Source organism: Typopeltis vanoorti, chromosome 17 (assembly GCF_054136105.1).
Source record: "Typopeltis vanoorti isolate ZY-2024b chromosome 17, IOZ_Tvanoo_1.0, whole genome shotgun sequence".
NCBI lineage: Eukaryota > Metazoa > Arthropoda > Arachnida > Uropygi > Thelyphonidae > Typopeltis > Typopeltis vanoorti.
In genome coordinates, this window is record NC_143565.1 from 84,526,678 (window position 1) to 84,544,161 (window position 17,484).

The 17,484-nt window shown below is 35.5% G+C and overlaps 1 protein-coding gene across 2 annotated transcripts in view; it reads right to left on the bottom strand.

Moving 5' to 3' along the window:
- Positions 1 to 17,484, bottom strand: part of Brf (Brf RNA polymerase III subunit) — a 375,147-nt gene that overhangs the window by 245,792 nt on the left and 111,871 nt on the right. Inside the window, exon 6 of one of the 2 annotated variants that reach the window (XM_090407062.1) lies at positions 4,655 to 4,727. The exons of the other annotated variant lie outside the window; for it this stretch is intronic. Within the exon in view, the coding sequence (XP_090263188.1) occupies positions 4,655 to 4,727 (73 nt within the window). The remainder of the gene's footprint in view (positions 1 to 4,654; positions 4,728 to 17,484) is intronic. 2 annotated transcript variants of the gene reach the window in all.

The window sequence follows — 17,484 nt, forward strand, 5'->3', positions numbered from 1 at the left end:
CTAGCTTGAATTTTATTCCTGTCGAGACAAAGACAATGAAAATAGGCAGAAACATGAAAATATCAACTGCATCATGAATGGAGAACCTGTAGAACAAGGAAAACATTTCAGCTACTTACGCACAATTTTTAGTGAAGATGGTAAATTAAATATGGAAATAGACAATAGAACAACAAAGCTAGTAATGGTAGGAAGTCAACTGAATAAATGTATATGAAATAAGAGAGAAATTAGTCAAAACACTAAAGTAGCTGTATAGAAGACTGTTCAAACCAATTTTAACTTATGGATCTGAGAGCTGGATTAGAAATAAAACACTTGACCAAATACTAGAGACCATAAATATGAGAGTCCTGAGAAAGATTAGGCACATGAACAGATGGCATCATGGCAATATTATATTAAAACCAAGGATATTAGAAAAGAATTTAACATTGTTAGCATCCAGGAATGCGTTAGCAGAGCTAATCTCAGGTGGTATGTTAACTTAAACAGAATGGGAGAGGAAAGATTAGCAAAACAAGTATTCTCTGCCAACCTGGCAGAGAACACTTGTTTTATAACTTTCTGATAACATCACTCCTTGAGGGTACATGCCAGGAATTTGATGATGAATATGTAATTGATAAGTGATATTTTTCTGGAAACATACATTATGTAAAGAACCATTCCAGTAATAAATATTAATGTAATAAATTATATTTTTCAAAAAACTAATATTGCTTTTACTGTTCTTCCTGTTTCTATTATTTATTGACTTTTCCCTTTTTTGAATGGTTTTCGCTAACACAAATCTACTCCATATATATAAATTTTCTCCACATATCATGATATAGCACCACTAATCATTCTATAAACTTTTGACTTATTGGGACATATCATTAAAGAAAAAATGGGGAAGAGGAGAAGGGCAGGGTCCTTGGGAAAGTAGGGCTTTGCATTATTTGCAAGCCCTGAGCAATAGTGTACATAAGCTGTAACATCCCTTAGGTCCCAACCACCTTTATACTTTCATTTGCAATCATTACTCTCTCTCTCCCTCTTTTTCACTTCTTCCAATAGCCCTTTCATATCTTCTCTGATTTTTTTTTTCAATTTCAAGGTCATCAGTGCCTACAAAAACAACCAATTCTTTCTCCTTACAGTTTTGCATCCCAACAGCTTCACACCAGGGAAACAAGATTTAGTCAAGCTCTCATTAAGTATTCCTCTTATTGTAGAATCATCATAAAAGTTTTTTCGTTACTCTGCTTGTCTAGCTTAGTCATCCATTCTTCTTCTTTCTTATCTCACACCACTTGCTTTTTCTCTTCTCAGCTCTACAAATACCACTACTGCACTTTCAACAGTATCACTGTTGAAAGTGCAGTAGTGGTTCAGACTTCTGTCAATATTCCTCAATTAACACCATATCAAATTTTTCCCATGCATTTTGATATAGCTGGAATCTATTCAATTACTGTTTGGATCTCTACAAGAATCAGCTTTACATTTTTCTTTATATCAGTTGTCCACTCATTGAAACTAAATCCCATTCAAGATTTGCTCAATTAGGATATCTTCTAATGTAAGATGCAATTCATGTTGCCCAATACAGCAAAGTGTCTCTTACAACCTATAGGATTTCTGTCTTATCTCAACAGACCACATTATAGAAAAGCTGTCCTTGTTAATAAGTGATGACCACCACATAATCACAAATTAACAAGTTAAACAAGTTTCTCTTCATAGCTCAGTATCAACATTGCCATCTGTGACACAAAGAGCTTGATTAAAGGTATGGTAACTGAAAGTAAGTTGCTCTTGCATGGAGGAGGCAGGGTTTCCCCTCTCAGAAATTTGGGTTTTTCTTCTTGCAAGATAGGCAGACTGGTGAAAATACATGCAACTGACACCCTATCTACATAACATGCCTACGTAGATGGGATTAACTGTCCTATCATAACATTCATTAGGTCTTTATGAATGCTGTTACTTGGTTATGATAGAAAATTGAGCTTGACGAGTTAGAGATAAGAGCAGATGTTTTTTGATGAGATTAGTTCTTTGAAAGATAACTTCCATGTTAATCATATCAAACAGCCAAAACTGTGTGGTAATGCAAAAATGCAAGTTTTCCTCTCTGGCTTGTAATGGAATGGACTGTGTAATCTCACCTACAACTTCTCCCAGCAATTATCATTAGCATTTATTGGCTAATCTCCTTTCATTAAAAATTCAATATATTTCAAAAACAAAATAGCCACTTTCACCTGTTAGATTCAGATATTACGATCAATTGATTCTGTTCTTTGTTCTCAGTCATCTTACCTGATGGATACTCTTTGATTTACTGAAAGACTTTATTATTCTATTTTGATTTACCATCAGAACAGGATGACATATCTGAATGACAAAATAAGTTGTACAAGGAGAGAGAGAGAGAGGATACTCTGACCTTGCCATTTTTGTTAACTGCTTTGCACAAGACTCTGAACATCGTATTTTAAACACCATTTTCATCCCTATTCTTCCAGTTGTATAGTATATTTTGATGGTATGTTTGCTATTTGGAATTGCTTCCCACATGAATTACAACTCGTCCTTCAAAAGATTAAGTCCATTCATCCCAGATTCAATTATGTTAGACGGTGAAACAAGTGGTAACTGTCATAATTTTTTTTTAGACTTTCTCCATCTTATGATACCCAGATTATAAACTGCAATTTTTGGTACTTAGAAAGAGGAACTAAATGGAAACACAATGCTATCAAATTCCATCATCACCATTGTCAAAAAATCTGGTGATAAGAGATACATCCAGCAGGATTAGCACCTTCATGTGCTACTACCATTTATTCAAATATTCATATTCTGATTCATTTGAACATCTTAATTCAAACAAATATAGTAGTAATCTTGTAGTTTATATTATGTCACTGGAGTTTACCAAGTTCTTGGCTAACATTAGTTTGGTCATATATATAGAAGCATCAACAATTTATGTTACTGACATAACTGTTGATATGTCTCAAAAATTTCTACTTAACAGGCTATTTTTCACCCATCTAGCTACTAACTACACAAATCTCAAACCAGCCCATCCTTTAGAATACTGTTCACATGTTTGAGGTGGTGCACTTAAAACCTCCATAAAAATTTTTGATGCTGTCCAAAGGAGAATAATTTGTTTTATAGATGATCTCGCCCTCATAGACTCGCTTCAACCTCTATCTCACAGATGCACTGTTTCAACTCTCTCTTTTCTACAGGTACTGCTATGATCATACTCCAATGAACAGGCAACCATCATTCTTCAACTTCTGTTCGACTTAAAACAGCAGAAGATATCCAACATCCCTTTTCTGTACAACTGCAAACACACTGAACTTGCTTTCCCTCCTCATTTATTCCATTTACTTCTCTCCTCCAGAACAGCATTCCTTATAATGTGTTTTTCCCAACAATATAACTTCCAACTCTTCAAGAAAGTTAGCAATTGATTTCTTCTTTCTCACTCCTCTGCACCCCTCCCCACCCCCACATCTCACTGATATGTCAGAAGTTATTCTGCCCCTATGTATGGAATAAATCAAAAAGCCTGAAATATCTGTTCTTCTTCAGCACACATTTTCTATTAGTCAACAGTATCCAATCCAGTAAGTAATAATTTATAAAGAGAATTTGTGATTCAACCTCTAACTGCATAGGCCCAATAAAAATCAATTCTTGGAAGTGATCTGTTATTTTTATTATTTATTATATTATTTTTACTTATTTTTTTTTAAAAATCTTCATAACTGTTTAGTTTTTCTGTTCAATGACAGTTCATGCTAATGATTCTCTTATGTAATATCTGTCTCCATTATTACATCTCTCATCATTGTCCAATTTTATTATTTTGATCCTTACTTTTTTATTCCATCTCTTATACTTCTAGTGTTCTCATTGAAAAGGGCCATGATACTTGCCTGAAAAATGCATATTTTATTTTATTTTATTTTTTTTTCAGTATATCCTTATAACTATTCAGTTTCTGCTGGTCTTCTTTAATTAGTTCAGATCATGCTAATGCTGCTCTTATATAATTTAGCCAAGTAAATGGACTGAAAATTCTACAATAAGTAATTCATCAAGTTAATGTTGTTTAACTAACTATTACATTTTAATTAATTGAATTTAGTCCTGAGCATCAACATGTAATCTGATAGTCTGCTACTATACAATTTAAACTTCATCATCATCAAATTCCTGCCATGTACCCTCAAGGGGTGTACAGGATATGATAGTACTACATGAAAAAATTACATCATTATTAATTTCCTATCTACAATTTTCCTCCAAATCAGTCTGTTACTTGTCAAGACTCCAACATTATCAGATCTTATATTTCTATCGTCTAAAGCACTTTGTACAGTATCAATCCACCTATATCTTGGTCTTCCTCTAGGTCGTTTTGCTGCCAACCTGGCAGAGAACACTTGTTTTGCTAATCTTTCCTCGCCCAGTCTGTTTAAGTGACCATACCACCTGAGATTAGCTCTGCTAACACATTTGGGATTTAGGATTTTTTAGGATTTAGCCGACCAACTTGTATTCTTATTGGTTAACCAAAATATAGAATGATGGTACAACATGACAATTTAAACTTGTTTTTATTAACACTCTTACTTACCTATAACAGGAAGATTTAAATTGAAAACCTCAGTAAATCGCAAATATGTTTTGCCAAGTTCATATACATTCACCTGAGAAAGAAAATTATATTTTATCATAAATAGAATACTGGTTTGGGGTGTTAATTTTTAAATTATAAATTTGGCTAGATTAATTATTTTAGTACTTTACACAATATCCTCTCTTTGGGATCATCTGGAGCCAAAAATGGCTATTTCAAATGAAATAAACCCATTTTCACTTAAGGTGAAGCATGAAACAAATACAGTGCTTTACATTGACATGTTAAGAAAATATGTCACTTCTTCCCTGCTCTTTAAATTTCCAATTATTTAACCAGCCACCATGATAAAAGTCACTGCAGTTAAAAAAAATCTTCCACAAAAACATTAAAAAATCTCTAAAAATATCAGAAATTGCAAAAAACACTAAAAAAATCCAACAAAATTCTGAATTATGCAATTAAAAAATCTTTCATGCTGACATCACAAACATCAGAGTTCTTAATGCTAATATCAATGATATGCATCACCACTTACAGACATCCAAACCTGATATGTTATTCACCATTGAACAACAACTGGCATCCTCTGCTACATCTCAACTTTCCATTTACATCTTCCTGATGCCTTTCATAAGAAGGGTGGAACTTGTGCATTTATCAGGTTTGATATCCCATGCCAAAGGTTACAAAGGTTATTAGACCTCCTGGAATCCCCTTTATATGATCTGCTTTGGCTGAATACTTAATTACTTCACTTTGTTGCTTCTACTATTCTCCTAACTTTCACCAACTTATTTGACTATCTCTGAAATTTGATCATATACAATCTAATTACCCTAAACAGAGAGATAATCTTTAGTGATTTTACAATCCACAATTTATACTGGCTTCCCTTCTCCAACATGATAGACCAAGCTAGAAAAGAAATCGAACTGTTTGCTGTCAGTTTGGTTTCTTTTCAGAATAATTTAATACAAATTGTTCACCAACACCAGAATTCCTGATAATCGTCATCATTCTTACAACACCTGGATCTTTTCTAAACCAGCTCTTTCTTTGCACACATCACTGTTAGCTCTTGGCAAGTCTGCCCATAACCTTATCCATTTCTACAGATTGTCCTTCTCCCAGTCATTCTCAGGCTCATATCCTGTGGCACTACAATGGAACTGGACTGACTGGTTAGCTCTAGTCAAAAATCCAGCCTCAGTTTATGTTACAGCTTACAACAACTGCATAAAAATCAACAAATACAAAGCAAATTTGTATGGGTCAAATGCACTAAGCTTGTCTCCTTTCCAAATGGCAGTAGAGCCTTCTGGTCCCTTGCCAAGACTGTAGGACACAACTTCTGTCATATGTTTCCACCTCTACCACATTCTGATGTACAATGGTAATGTCTCCTAAAGATAAGTCAGACTTTTCAGCATCAGTTTTTACCTCCAGCTCTTGCTGAAGGGAAAAAAAAAAAAAAAAACTGATGTCAACAGTTATCTACAGTATGCCTCCTCTGAAATTTTGCCAAAAGGACATCAGAAAAACACTCAGTAGCCTTGAAACCAATAAGTCTCCTGGTTCTGATGGTATTCCTCCAGTTGTACTTAAAGCTTGTGCTCCAGAACTCATATCCAACTTGTAACATTTCTTCAAGCTATCATAATCATTTGGCATCTATACAACTGCTCGGGAGTAAGCTTTTATCCAAATTGTTCCCAAAAGAGGGAGGTAAAAGTCAAATATCAAACTATCACCCTATTGCTCTTGGAGACTCACCAATTACTTAGTTATCACCAATATGTATTCCACCATTCTCCTTCTACAGGAGATCTTCCAGCCAACTTCACCCGCCTTTATATATAAGTCATAGAAAAGTTCAAAGAAACTCAAGTGGTCACTCTTGATATTTCCAAGGCATTTGATCACGTTTAGCAATGTGGCCATCTTTTACCAAGCTTCCATATTATGGTATTTCTCCCTCCTGCTGTGAATGGATTTTCAGTTCCTCTTCAGTAGTTCATTACAGGTCATGGTAGATGGTTTCCTCCCATCAGATTTTTCAATTAATACTGGTGTACCCTATGGCTCAGTCCTGTCATCCTATGCTCTTCCTCCTATACATCACTGATCCTTTCTTACTGACATCCAATCCTATTCATAGTTTTGCTAATGAAAGTACTCTCCACTCCTCTTTTTTTATTTTCAAGACCTTGTAGTTCTTATATAGTTCATGCTTCAAGATCTTCTTCAACCAGTGTGTCTTAAACACTGATATTCTTGACATTCTCAAGTGGGGGAGTGAGGAAAATCTGATGAACTTTAATGCCATCAAAATGCAATCCTGTCTCTTTCCAGGAAGAAGACCATAACCTCTCTCTCTCTCTCTCTCTCTCTCTCTCAATTCTAACAATGTTCTTCTAGCCAACCAAGCTTGGTTCTCTCTTTTTGAGATAACGCTCACATCTAATCTATCCTGGCATAAACATGTCAGGTCCATAGCCTCTTCAGCTTCCAAAAAGCTTAGTATTCTTTTTTTTTTTTAAATCCCAAATAGTACTTTTCTCCTGCTTAAATTCTGATGTTTTATAAAGCTCAAATCTATCCAACCTTAGGAATACTGTTCTCATTGGGTTGGTGCACCCAAGACCTCCCTCAAGATGCTTGCCTGTATTCAGAAATGAGCAGTTTGCTTAACTGATGATCCTTCCCTCAATGACTCCTTCCAATTGTTCCCTCAGATGCCTCTGTTGCTCCAGTTGCTTATGTTTCTATATTATGTTTCTTCTATAGGTATTTATACAATAACAGCACCATGGGTGCTACTCCACTGAACTGGTAGGGTAGCTACCATCCTTCCACTTTACATTCCTAGCACACATATCAACTAAGAGAAAAATGCAAGAGGGCATTGAATATATCTTCTACAGAATGGGGGTGATGATGTTCCTTGCTTCACCTTTAAGCTTGATATCAATATGATACAAATCAGACTGATTTGCCACTGGGTGAATGGCAGTCTGATATGCATATGAAAGAGAATCATATGACCTCTTGGCATGAATGCAGACAACATTACCTGTACATGGGAGAATAGCCTTCTCCCATGAGAGGTTTGCGTTCCACCATGCTGTTTCTCATTGCACCAGCTAAGGAAATTGCTTATTCCATTATCGATCTACCTGCAGCTGTTCACTGCACAGAATGGAGTTCTCTGATTCCTTACCTTCTTATGACAGAGGACTTGAGATTAGAGTCCTATGTTGGATGTGCTACTATTTTTCCTGGCCATATTGTTTCAAGTCAGATTGAACTTGAATGCAGTGATCATGGGCTGCATGCCAAACAGCTTGCTCTTCAATACACACAAAATTGCTATCAAAAATGTTATAATTTATACAGACCTACTGAGTTCTTTATAGGCCATCTGTTCTTGTGCACAATCCACATTCATTTGATATAATAATTGCAGTACATCATACAGTATGATGTACTGCAATTATTATATCAAATGGAGGCCCTTAATTATGATTTGGTTTGTGCTGGATTCCTAGCCACATATCAAAATAAATGAGACTGTGGCTGCTACATCAGCTTGGACTTTCTTCATGTACTGTTTGTCAGTCCTCTATACAGACTTAAAACAGACTTAGACTTAAAGAGTTAACTGATCAGTGGCAGTCATAATGGCAAGAAATATTAACAAATAAACTGCATGGATGGGATTAAGCCTGAAATTAAACAATGACAGTCATCTGCACAAAAACAAAAGAGAGGAAGTTGTTTTTACTATGAATGTAAATTTATGTATCATATCCAAACTTATTTCTTTTCAGTCAAATATGTATCACTTGCTTTACACAGATTGTTGATATGCATGTTTATTTGGCTCTAAAATATGAAAAAAAAATGACCTGGATCGCTGCAATAAGCTTTATTTATTATTATTTTTTTTTAATTTCCTTTTTTGTTAATATATACTGAATCTTCATGATATATACAGGCAGTCCCTACTTTACATAAATTTGTACTTACACAAATTTTAGTGAAAGAGCTAGAAAAATGGTGAATTATCAATTTTTTTACTTTACTTGCTGTACGTTACTTGCACAGTGGTCCTCTGCAATAGAGACAACCCATGTGGTGCATGCATGCACTTTCCTCAGTCTCGTTTTCAACACAGATGTGTTACATTTTTAGTATTTGTGTATTTATTTTAGTATTTAGGATCCTAATACCTCACAGTTCTTAAAAGTCCAAAGAGAAATAGATGCTGCATTAGCTTGTTATGGAGAGCTTTATAAAGAGAAGAAAGAAGTCACTGTTCAGACATCTCTTGATAATTTCATAAGAAAGACTGAACTTTTAAATTAAATTTTTTTTTTTAATTTTCTATTTTCTCATACTATTTTATACCATATTTTATTACTTTGCATTAATAATTAAACATCGAAATCCAATTTGGGTGTGAATACTGTTACTGAAACTAATAGAAATAACCTTCATAAAGGTTATAAGAAGTCTATGATCTCCATCTAAAGTAAGTTTTGCTTTTTTTTTTTCTTTTTTTTTCTTTTTTTTTTGCTTTAGATGGAGATCATAGGCTTCTTATAGTCACTTTCAAGGTGCATGTGGAAGATAAATGTGACACACAAAAAAAAAGATAGAAAACTGAAGCTATGACACTGAAACAGTCTGAAATAAAGGGAGTCTCAGATTAGGTCCAAGGCTCATTAGTTAATACAGATAATGTAGATGAACAATTGGAAAAATTTTGAGATGTATTATGGTAGGAAGAGCAGAAGAAGTGTGTGGAACAGAAAAGGAAGCGAGAGAGAGAGTTAAAGAAGCAGTCAAATTAAAAAATAAAGCTTTTCAGAAGTGTATGAAGACTAGATCAAATGATGACAGACTTGTTTATAATTAGAGAAAGAGCCACAAAAATCATTAAAGTAGAAAAGATAAAAAAGCTGGGCTGAATTTACACATATGTTTGAAGATGTTAATGGGAACAAAAAAATGTTATATAGACTTCTGAAGAACAGAAGAAGAAGAAATGAGGAGCCAGAATTTTTAATAAATGGGAATGGAAATCTTGTGACTATTGGAAGAAAGATTAGGATGACGTAGGAACATTATTTTAGAGATCTATTAAAGATGAAAGCCATAGTGAAATGAATACAGTGGTGAGTGAGCGAGAGATAATTAGGAAATAAGGCTGGTAGAGGTTGAAGAAGCATTAAGAAAGATGAAGAACAAAGAACAAAAAAATCCCCTTGGATTGATGGTTTGCCCATTGAACTGATTGAGATTCTGGTAGTACAGGGGTGAAATGGTTATGTGACATCTTTAGATTGATTTGGAGAAAGAAAGTTGACTTGACAAAGAATACTTGATGATTGCACCAAGGGGATTATTGTTCCAATATAAAAAGGAGGCTCAAATAAGGGATTGTAGTAATTATACAGGAATAACGTTAGTGTGTCACTGTACAAAGATTTATGAAAGGATAATGGCAATAAGAATAAGAGATAAAATAGAGCGAAGGTCTAAAAGAAGAACAGTTTGAATTTAAAAAAGGACAATCAACTATTGATCTGATTTTTGCTGTAAGAGAAATTATGGAAAGACACTGAGAATTTGGAAAAGCCTGTTTATGGAATTTCTTGATTTAGAAAAAAGCCTTTGATTGGGTTCAATGGAAAAAAGTCTGGGAAAATTTGGAAAAGATAGACATAGGAAAAGAAGAAATAATCACAATAAAGAATATATATGTTAAGTCTAAGAGCTGTGTGAAAACTAAATTTGGTAATTCAAAGAGGTCCATGCTTAAAAATGGACTGCAACAAGGAAGTGTGTCATCTCCATTGCTGTTCATTGTGATGATTAGTGGCCTAGATATAGTTAATGACCAAAAAGGAGAAAGCTGTGTTTGTAGATGATATGTGAATTTGGAACATTCAGAACTACAGAAAAAAACTGGGCAAATGGAATAGTGTGACACAGAATTATGAATTACATATTAATAGTAGAAAGAGTGAGAGCATAGTTTTAAATCATAATGGAAATATAAATATTAATGTGTTAGACTCAATGGGCAAGAGTAGTGAAAACTTCAAATATCTGGGAAATATACTTTCTGGTGATGGAAGTTTAGACCAGGAGATAATAAGGAGGATTTCACTATATCAGATTTTTTTTAACAGCATAAGTAGTCTACTCTGGGTGAGGTTTCACTTAAGTGCAAGCCTTTGTTTAACAAAAGTTACTTTTTGCCCATTTTCACTTTTGCAGCAGATACATGAAGACTAACAAAAAGAGACATGAATATTGGCAAAAACAGGAAGAGGCAGAATAAGAAATGTGGACATTAGGAATAATTAACGGCTGAAAAGTGTTGGAGAAATGCTTATGAACTCTCACTTGAAGTGATTTGGCCATCTAATGAGAAAACTTAGAAAGAATACCAAGAAGAATGTTTGAAATGAAATTTGAGGGGAAGAGACCAAGATCACAGAAAAAGTGGAGAGACAGATAAAAGAAGATCTAGAAAAGAGAAATCTGAACTGGCACAGTGTTCAGGAAGGAAGGATTTGGAAGGATAGAAAGAAATGGAGGGATTCTATCTGCCTGACCTGGAAAAGTTGTTCCTAGCCCTTACGGCAGGGCTCCAGAAATACAATTTACATCTACTAACCAGAAAAAAAAGTTTAATCACCTAAAGTATCAGTTTTATATAAATATTGTTCTAGGTGTGTTGTTAAAAAAAAAAAATGTTGACAAAAAAAAAGTAATACATTTTTATTCGTACTATACATTACAATTAATTATAGAGAAATAGGCTTTCATTTAAGGTAGGTTTAAAATATATGCCACAGCACAATTCAGTCTATGTTTACTTTCATTTATTGTTAATGATGAAGGGTGCTTTATACAGATGTAATTTATAAATTTATATAAATTATCCATGAACAATAATTTAACTGGGAAACAAATACAAAAATTCACAAAATAGGTAGCACTCAATGTGGAACCAGACTCACTTCTCACAATGCACTGTCACATGATCTAGTCTAACTTGTCTTTGAAGGATAATTTTTTTTTTTAATTTTAAATATATCACTTCATGATTGAAATGAAAACCAGAAGAATGTTGTGTAGTGGAGCATGTGTAGAGTGAAAAGAACCCTATAATATTGCTGTGACAGAACCAAGGAGATTTTTGAAACTTGAAAGTTTATATTTATGAAGTCTTTCATATAGAAAGAAAAACGTTTAAAGTTATCAGTTGTTATGTTACAATAATGATGACAGAACAACTGTCGAGGGAAGGGAAGTTTAGTGGCAACTAAAATTGCAACTGTTTTTGTGATTCCTTAAAAGAGAATGCAGTAGTGTTCAATTTAAGGATATTTAAGGTCCAGAAGTTTCATTTCCAACTCTCTGGAAAAAGAACTTCTCTAATGAATTCGTTGGCAGCCACCCATAATCAAATAACTTGATAGCAAATGAGATGTTTTAAGAAAAAAAAATTGTAAATTATTTGAAAAAAAATAATATATTTTTAATGTATATAGAATGAGGTTAAAAATTCACCCATTACTTGTGTCTGTTTACTCACTTGTAGTGAGTGGATTTCTGAAGCTCTGCCTTACACAGGGCTCAACAAATAACTTGGCAATGGTGAGGAGATTTTTCCAGCTGGCGAGTAGCTGCAGACTGGACAAAATAGAATATTTTTTATTAAATAAATAATAACTTTCTAAACAAAATCTTTTCTTAATGTTAAGAAAGCATAGAAGAATATGCATAATATAAAGTGCCATTCTAGTAACAAAAATTAATATAAGAAATTATATTTAAACCCCCCCCCCAAAAAAATCAGTGTCATTTTTAATGCTCTTCGTATTTTTTATTATTTATTGGATTTCTACTTATTGAATGTTTCTCACACAAAGAAAATGTTCTTCAAACAATGGTATAGCACTATTAATCACTTGATGAAATTCTCATTGATGCATACATTAAGATGCATGAAGGGGAAAAAAATTTCATTGACATCCCAAGATCTCCTCCCTCCCTATTTTTAAATGATATTTCATTTAAAAATAGGGAGGGAGGAGAGAGATCTTAGGCAAGTACTTTTTTCATGGCAAGTAGGATATTGCATAATTTGTCAAACCCTGCCCTTACACATACTGTAAACATGTCAGCAATAGGCATGATTAACAGATGAAGAGATTAAATCTGACTTATGTAAAGTTTGCAGAACTTTTTTCATAATCCTGAAAGGATTATGAAAAAAATTCAAGGTGTAAAATGCACACTTTCATAATGTTTAGCATTTGTGTATGCTGGGCTAGAATACAGTCATGACTGGAAAAAGTTTATGCACCCATGCATAAATATACCAAAATGAATTTATAGATGAAAATTATAAAGGGAAAAAAATATCTGGAGCTTATATGATAATTATCTTTTAAAAAAGTTCCATACCAAGCACATAATATATCCCCCACATGCTTAGAAGTTTTTAAAGGTGAATATTCAATATATAAAATATACTAATCTTTTGTTCACTATATTATATATACTGCTTGGAAAGAAGTCAATGGACACAATAGTGTGAGGAACAAACAGCCATGGCACCCACCTTAATAAGATGTTGGACCTCCTTTCACTGTAGTGACTACAGCAATCCTACAGAGCATACTTTCCACAAATATATAATAACAATCAATGGGAATTTTTGAACATTCTTCCTGCAGGCATGTGATGAGGTCCTGGATGACTGTTGTGGGGTGGATGTCACCTGACCTCACCTGATGCTCTAGTTCATTCCACAGAATAGGGTTGAGATCGGGCTCTGTGGAGACTAGTCAAGTATGGTGATGTTCATGTCCACAAACCACACATTTGCATGCATTGTCTTGCTGAAAGAGACAACAGTCAGTTCTGTAGACATGCCACAAAGTAGGAAGCATTGCATTGTCCAAAATGGTCAGATTCCCCTCAGAGTTCAGTATTCATGGCATCACAGAGGTCTGAGGCCAAGCCAGGAAAAACAGGTTGGCTAAGTGGTTAGTTGGAGTTATGCACTCTAGTAATAAATGTTCACTGGATACCTGCCACACCCATCCATATACTCAGTAGAAGGTATAGGGTGATTTGTCACTCCATAACACAGCATCCCAAGCTTCCACACCCCAATGTACATGCTCTTAGCACTACTGAAGACAATGCTGCATGTCGGTTTGGGTAATGTGGAGCTTGCATTTTGCAAGTCCTACTATGGAAACCCATGTTGCGAGCCTTGGTTCTGAATGTTTTTGTGCAGATTCATGTTTCAGTTAATGTCCTGAACTTCACATTCAATGTGTTGGCCAATAAATATCAGTTTTTACATATTATCCTTTGTAGCACCCTACAGTCATGTTTGGTGAGTGGTAGCACTTGCAGTTGTCTCCCTACACTTCCATCTCAGTATGGTATCACTGACTGTTGACCTGGGATGGCCCAATTTTTGAACAATTTGCTGAATAGATAGACCTGCAACATGGCATCCTATCACAATGCCTCTTTCAAACTCTATCTGTTCCCTTCTTGCAGCAATTTCACTAGAACGCAATTGCACTGACTTGGGAGCATCATATTCCTCTAATTTATAACAGATACAAACACATGACTCATTAGTGGCAGAAGGAAACGAAATTGAGAGAACGAATGAAACTAGAAATTGCGTGACGCAGAAATCGAAAGTAAAAAAAACGAAAGAATGGATGATAGCGAAAAAAGAATGAATGATAGCAAAAGTTCGACGCATGTTGGACTGAAAGTACAGAAACAAAGAAAGATGAATGAGTGTGAAAGTGAGAAGAGGGGGTCGAGAGTTAGAAAGTTATAAAGATTGAATGATAGAGAGAATGTGTTGCGAGATTCGGAAGTTGAAATGGATTAGATGAGGCAAGAAATGAAATTAAGAAAATTCGAGTAAAAACTATTAAAATAAATAATAATGGCATGAAAGAGTTAACAAAAGATGAGCGAGTGGCGTTGTATGGCGACTCCATTATTAAAGGTGTGTTGGATGAGAGGATGCACAAGGTATGTTTTCCAGGCAGTAAAATGAGTAGAGTGATTGAGGCATTGGATATGAGGCAGGAACGAACAAAAGAGTTAATAGTATTAATAGGTACGAATGATTTGAGAGAGGACAAAACATGTCAGAATGGATATCAGGAGGCTGCTTAGAAGGATAAAAGAGAATAGTGTGACAGGAAGGGTAGTCAGTGTGTTGCCTAGGTATGATTGTGGTGAAATGAGGCAGAGAGCAAGGATTATGAATGATATTCTGGCTGAAATGTGTGAGGAGACGGGAGTACAGTTTGTTAATGTGTGAAATGAGTTTGAGGGATAAAGTGAGCTGTATGGGAGTGAGGGACTGCATTTGAGTGGTTATGGTGTGAGTTGCTTGAAGAGAGACTGCTGCTGGAAGGTAGAGAAGTGAATAGAGAAAATGAATCAGATCGAGTGGAAAGTGATGTGGAAGAGTGGGAGAGTAAGACAGGAGAGATTGAAGTGGTGGTTATGAATGGGGAAGTGAGTGGTATGAGTATAGAAAATGAGAGAATGGGTGTGCAAGAGGAGCAGGGAAAAGTGGAGGCTCAGGGTGGATAGGGGTACGGTGGATGCTCCAAGAGGAGGTGAGCATGTGTAGGCAGGAAAGGAATGGGATGACCAGGAATCAAGAGAAAACAGTTGGAATTGAAAAGGGTTTTAAAATGAAGAAGCAGAAAAGGAAATGGCCCCAGTTGAGCATGGAGAGATCACATCGAGTGAGTGGTATCAGTGGAACTAGCTGTAGATCCAGAAATGAACTGTTGTGTTTGTATACAAATGCTAGAAGTATAAGAAACAAGGCAGATGAAATGGTTGCACTAATTGCGTCTGTTCACCCAAAAATTGTCGGAATAAATGAGACATGGTTGGAAGAGGATGACATCCTGACAGGAATAGAGATGGAAGGGTATGATATGTTTCGTGAGGATAGAAGGGATAAAAAGGGAGGGGAGAGTGCTATTGATGATAGAGAAAGAGTTACGTCCATATAAAGTAGCGATGCAAGAGGGAAATAGTGCTAGTGGTTTTGAGGCAGTATGGTATGAGATAGAGGTGAATGGAATCAAATACTTGGTGGGATGTTATTATACACCAGGCAATGTGGATGGTGGTGATAATGAAATGTACAATCAAATTAGCCAAGTAAATAAGAAAAGGGTGATCATTATGGGTGATTTTAATTATGGCAATATAGACTGTAATGATGAGATAGCAACTGGAAGTAAAGAAAATGAGTTTCTTGAGTTTTTTGAGGGATAACTGCCTCAGATATACACCAGATAACAGAGGGCACACGAGGATTGAGGGTCTTGGATTTGGTCATCTCATCAGAGGATGTAATTATAAATGAGGTGTCAAATCATCCACGAATTGGTGAGAGTGACCATGAGGTGATTACCTGGGTGGTTGCCAGCAGTGTGAGGACCTCTGTGAGAAAAGAGTATATGTGGAACTACAAGGGGGGGGGGGTGATTATGAAGAGATCAGGAGACAGCTTGCGGGTGTAGCGTGGAATGAGCAGTTAGCTGGAAAAGAGATCAATGCAGCTTGCGGGATTTTCAGAAACTGTTTAGTAGATGCAATGTCTAAATGTATTCCAAGGGTGAGGTGGTTAAATAAGGTGGGTGTGAGATGGATGAATAAAGAGATTAAGCATGCAATACAGAGAAAAAGGCATTGTGGGGGCAGCATATGGGAAGTGGAAATAACAAATTCCATGAGGTCTACAAAGACCAAGCAAGGAGGGTGACTTGGTTGGTGAGGGGGTAGCTAAAGAGAGGTATGAACAGCAGTTGGCTAATGAAACCAAAAAGAATTCTAAGGAATTCTTTTGATATGTAGCCAGCAAAAGAAAGAATAATTATGGAAGGATGACATTGATTGGAGAAAATGGTATACAGACAGCTGATGCAGAATATGTGGTGGAGATACTTAATGAATAGTTCATAAAGATCTTTCAATCTTGTGAATGTGACTTCATGGAGGGATTGAGAGCAGTTGATGATGGGGAGGAGAGACTGACTGTAGGCAAGCAAGAGGTGTATGGGGAGTTGAGTAAACTAGATATTAATAAGGCTGTGGGACTTGATAATATATCACCACGTATTCTGAAAGAATGTGCCAGAGAGTTGACACCTGCCTTGACATATTTTTTTAATATGAGTCTTGCACTTGGTCAAGTTCCTAAGGAGTAGAAGGAGGGCAAGATTGTGCCACTTCATAAAGGAGGTGATCGAACTCAAGCATCAAACTATAGGCCTATCTGTGTGTCAGGTGTTGTGGTTAAGTTATTGGAGAAGCTTGTGAGAACTAGGATCCAGAGTTGGGTTGATAACAACGGTATTATCTTTGATGGACAGCATGGATTTGCTAAAGGGAGTTCATGTTTTAGTAATCTACTTACATATTACAGTAAAGTGACTGCTTCCCTGGACAGAGGAGAAGGATACACAGTAATATACTTGGATTTCGCAAAAGCTTTTGATAGTGTACCTCATGATAATTTGACAGTCAGACTAGAGCAGATAGGGTTGGATATTAGATTGGTGCATTGGATTGGAGACTGGCTATCTGATGGGTATCAACAAGGTGTGTATGGGGGAGCAATATCCAGGATCTAAAACCTACCCCTTGAGGTAGGTTTTAGATCCTGAATTTCAGGTTTCTATCAATCATCACCCACAGATCTCTTCTCTCTCCTACTTCTTCCA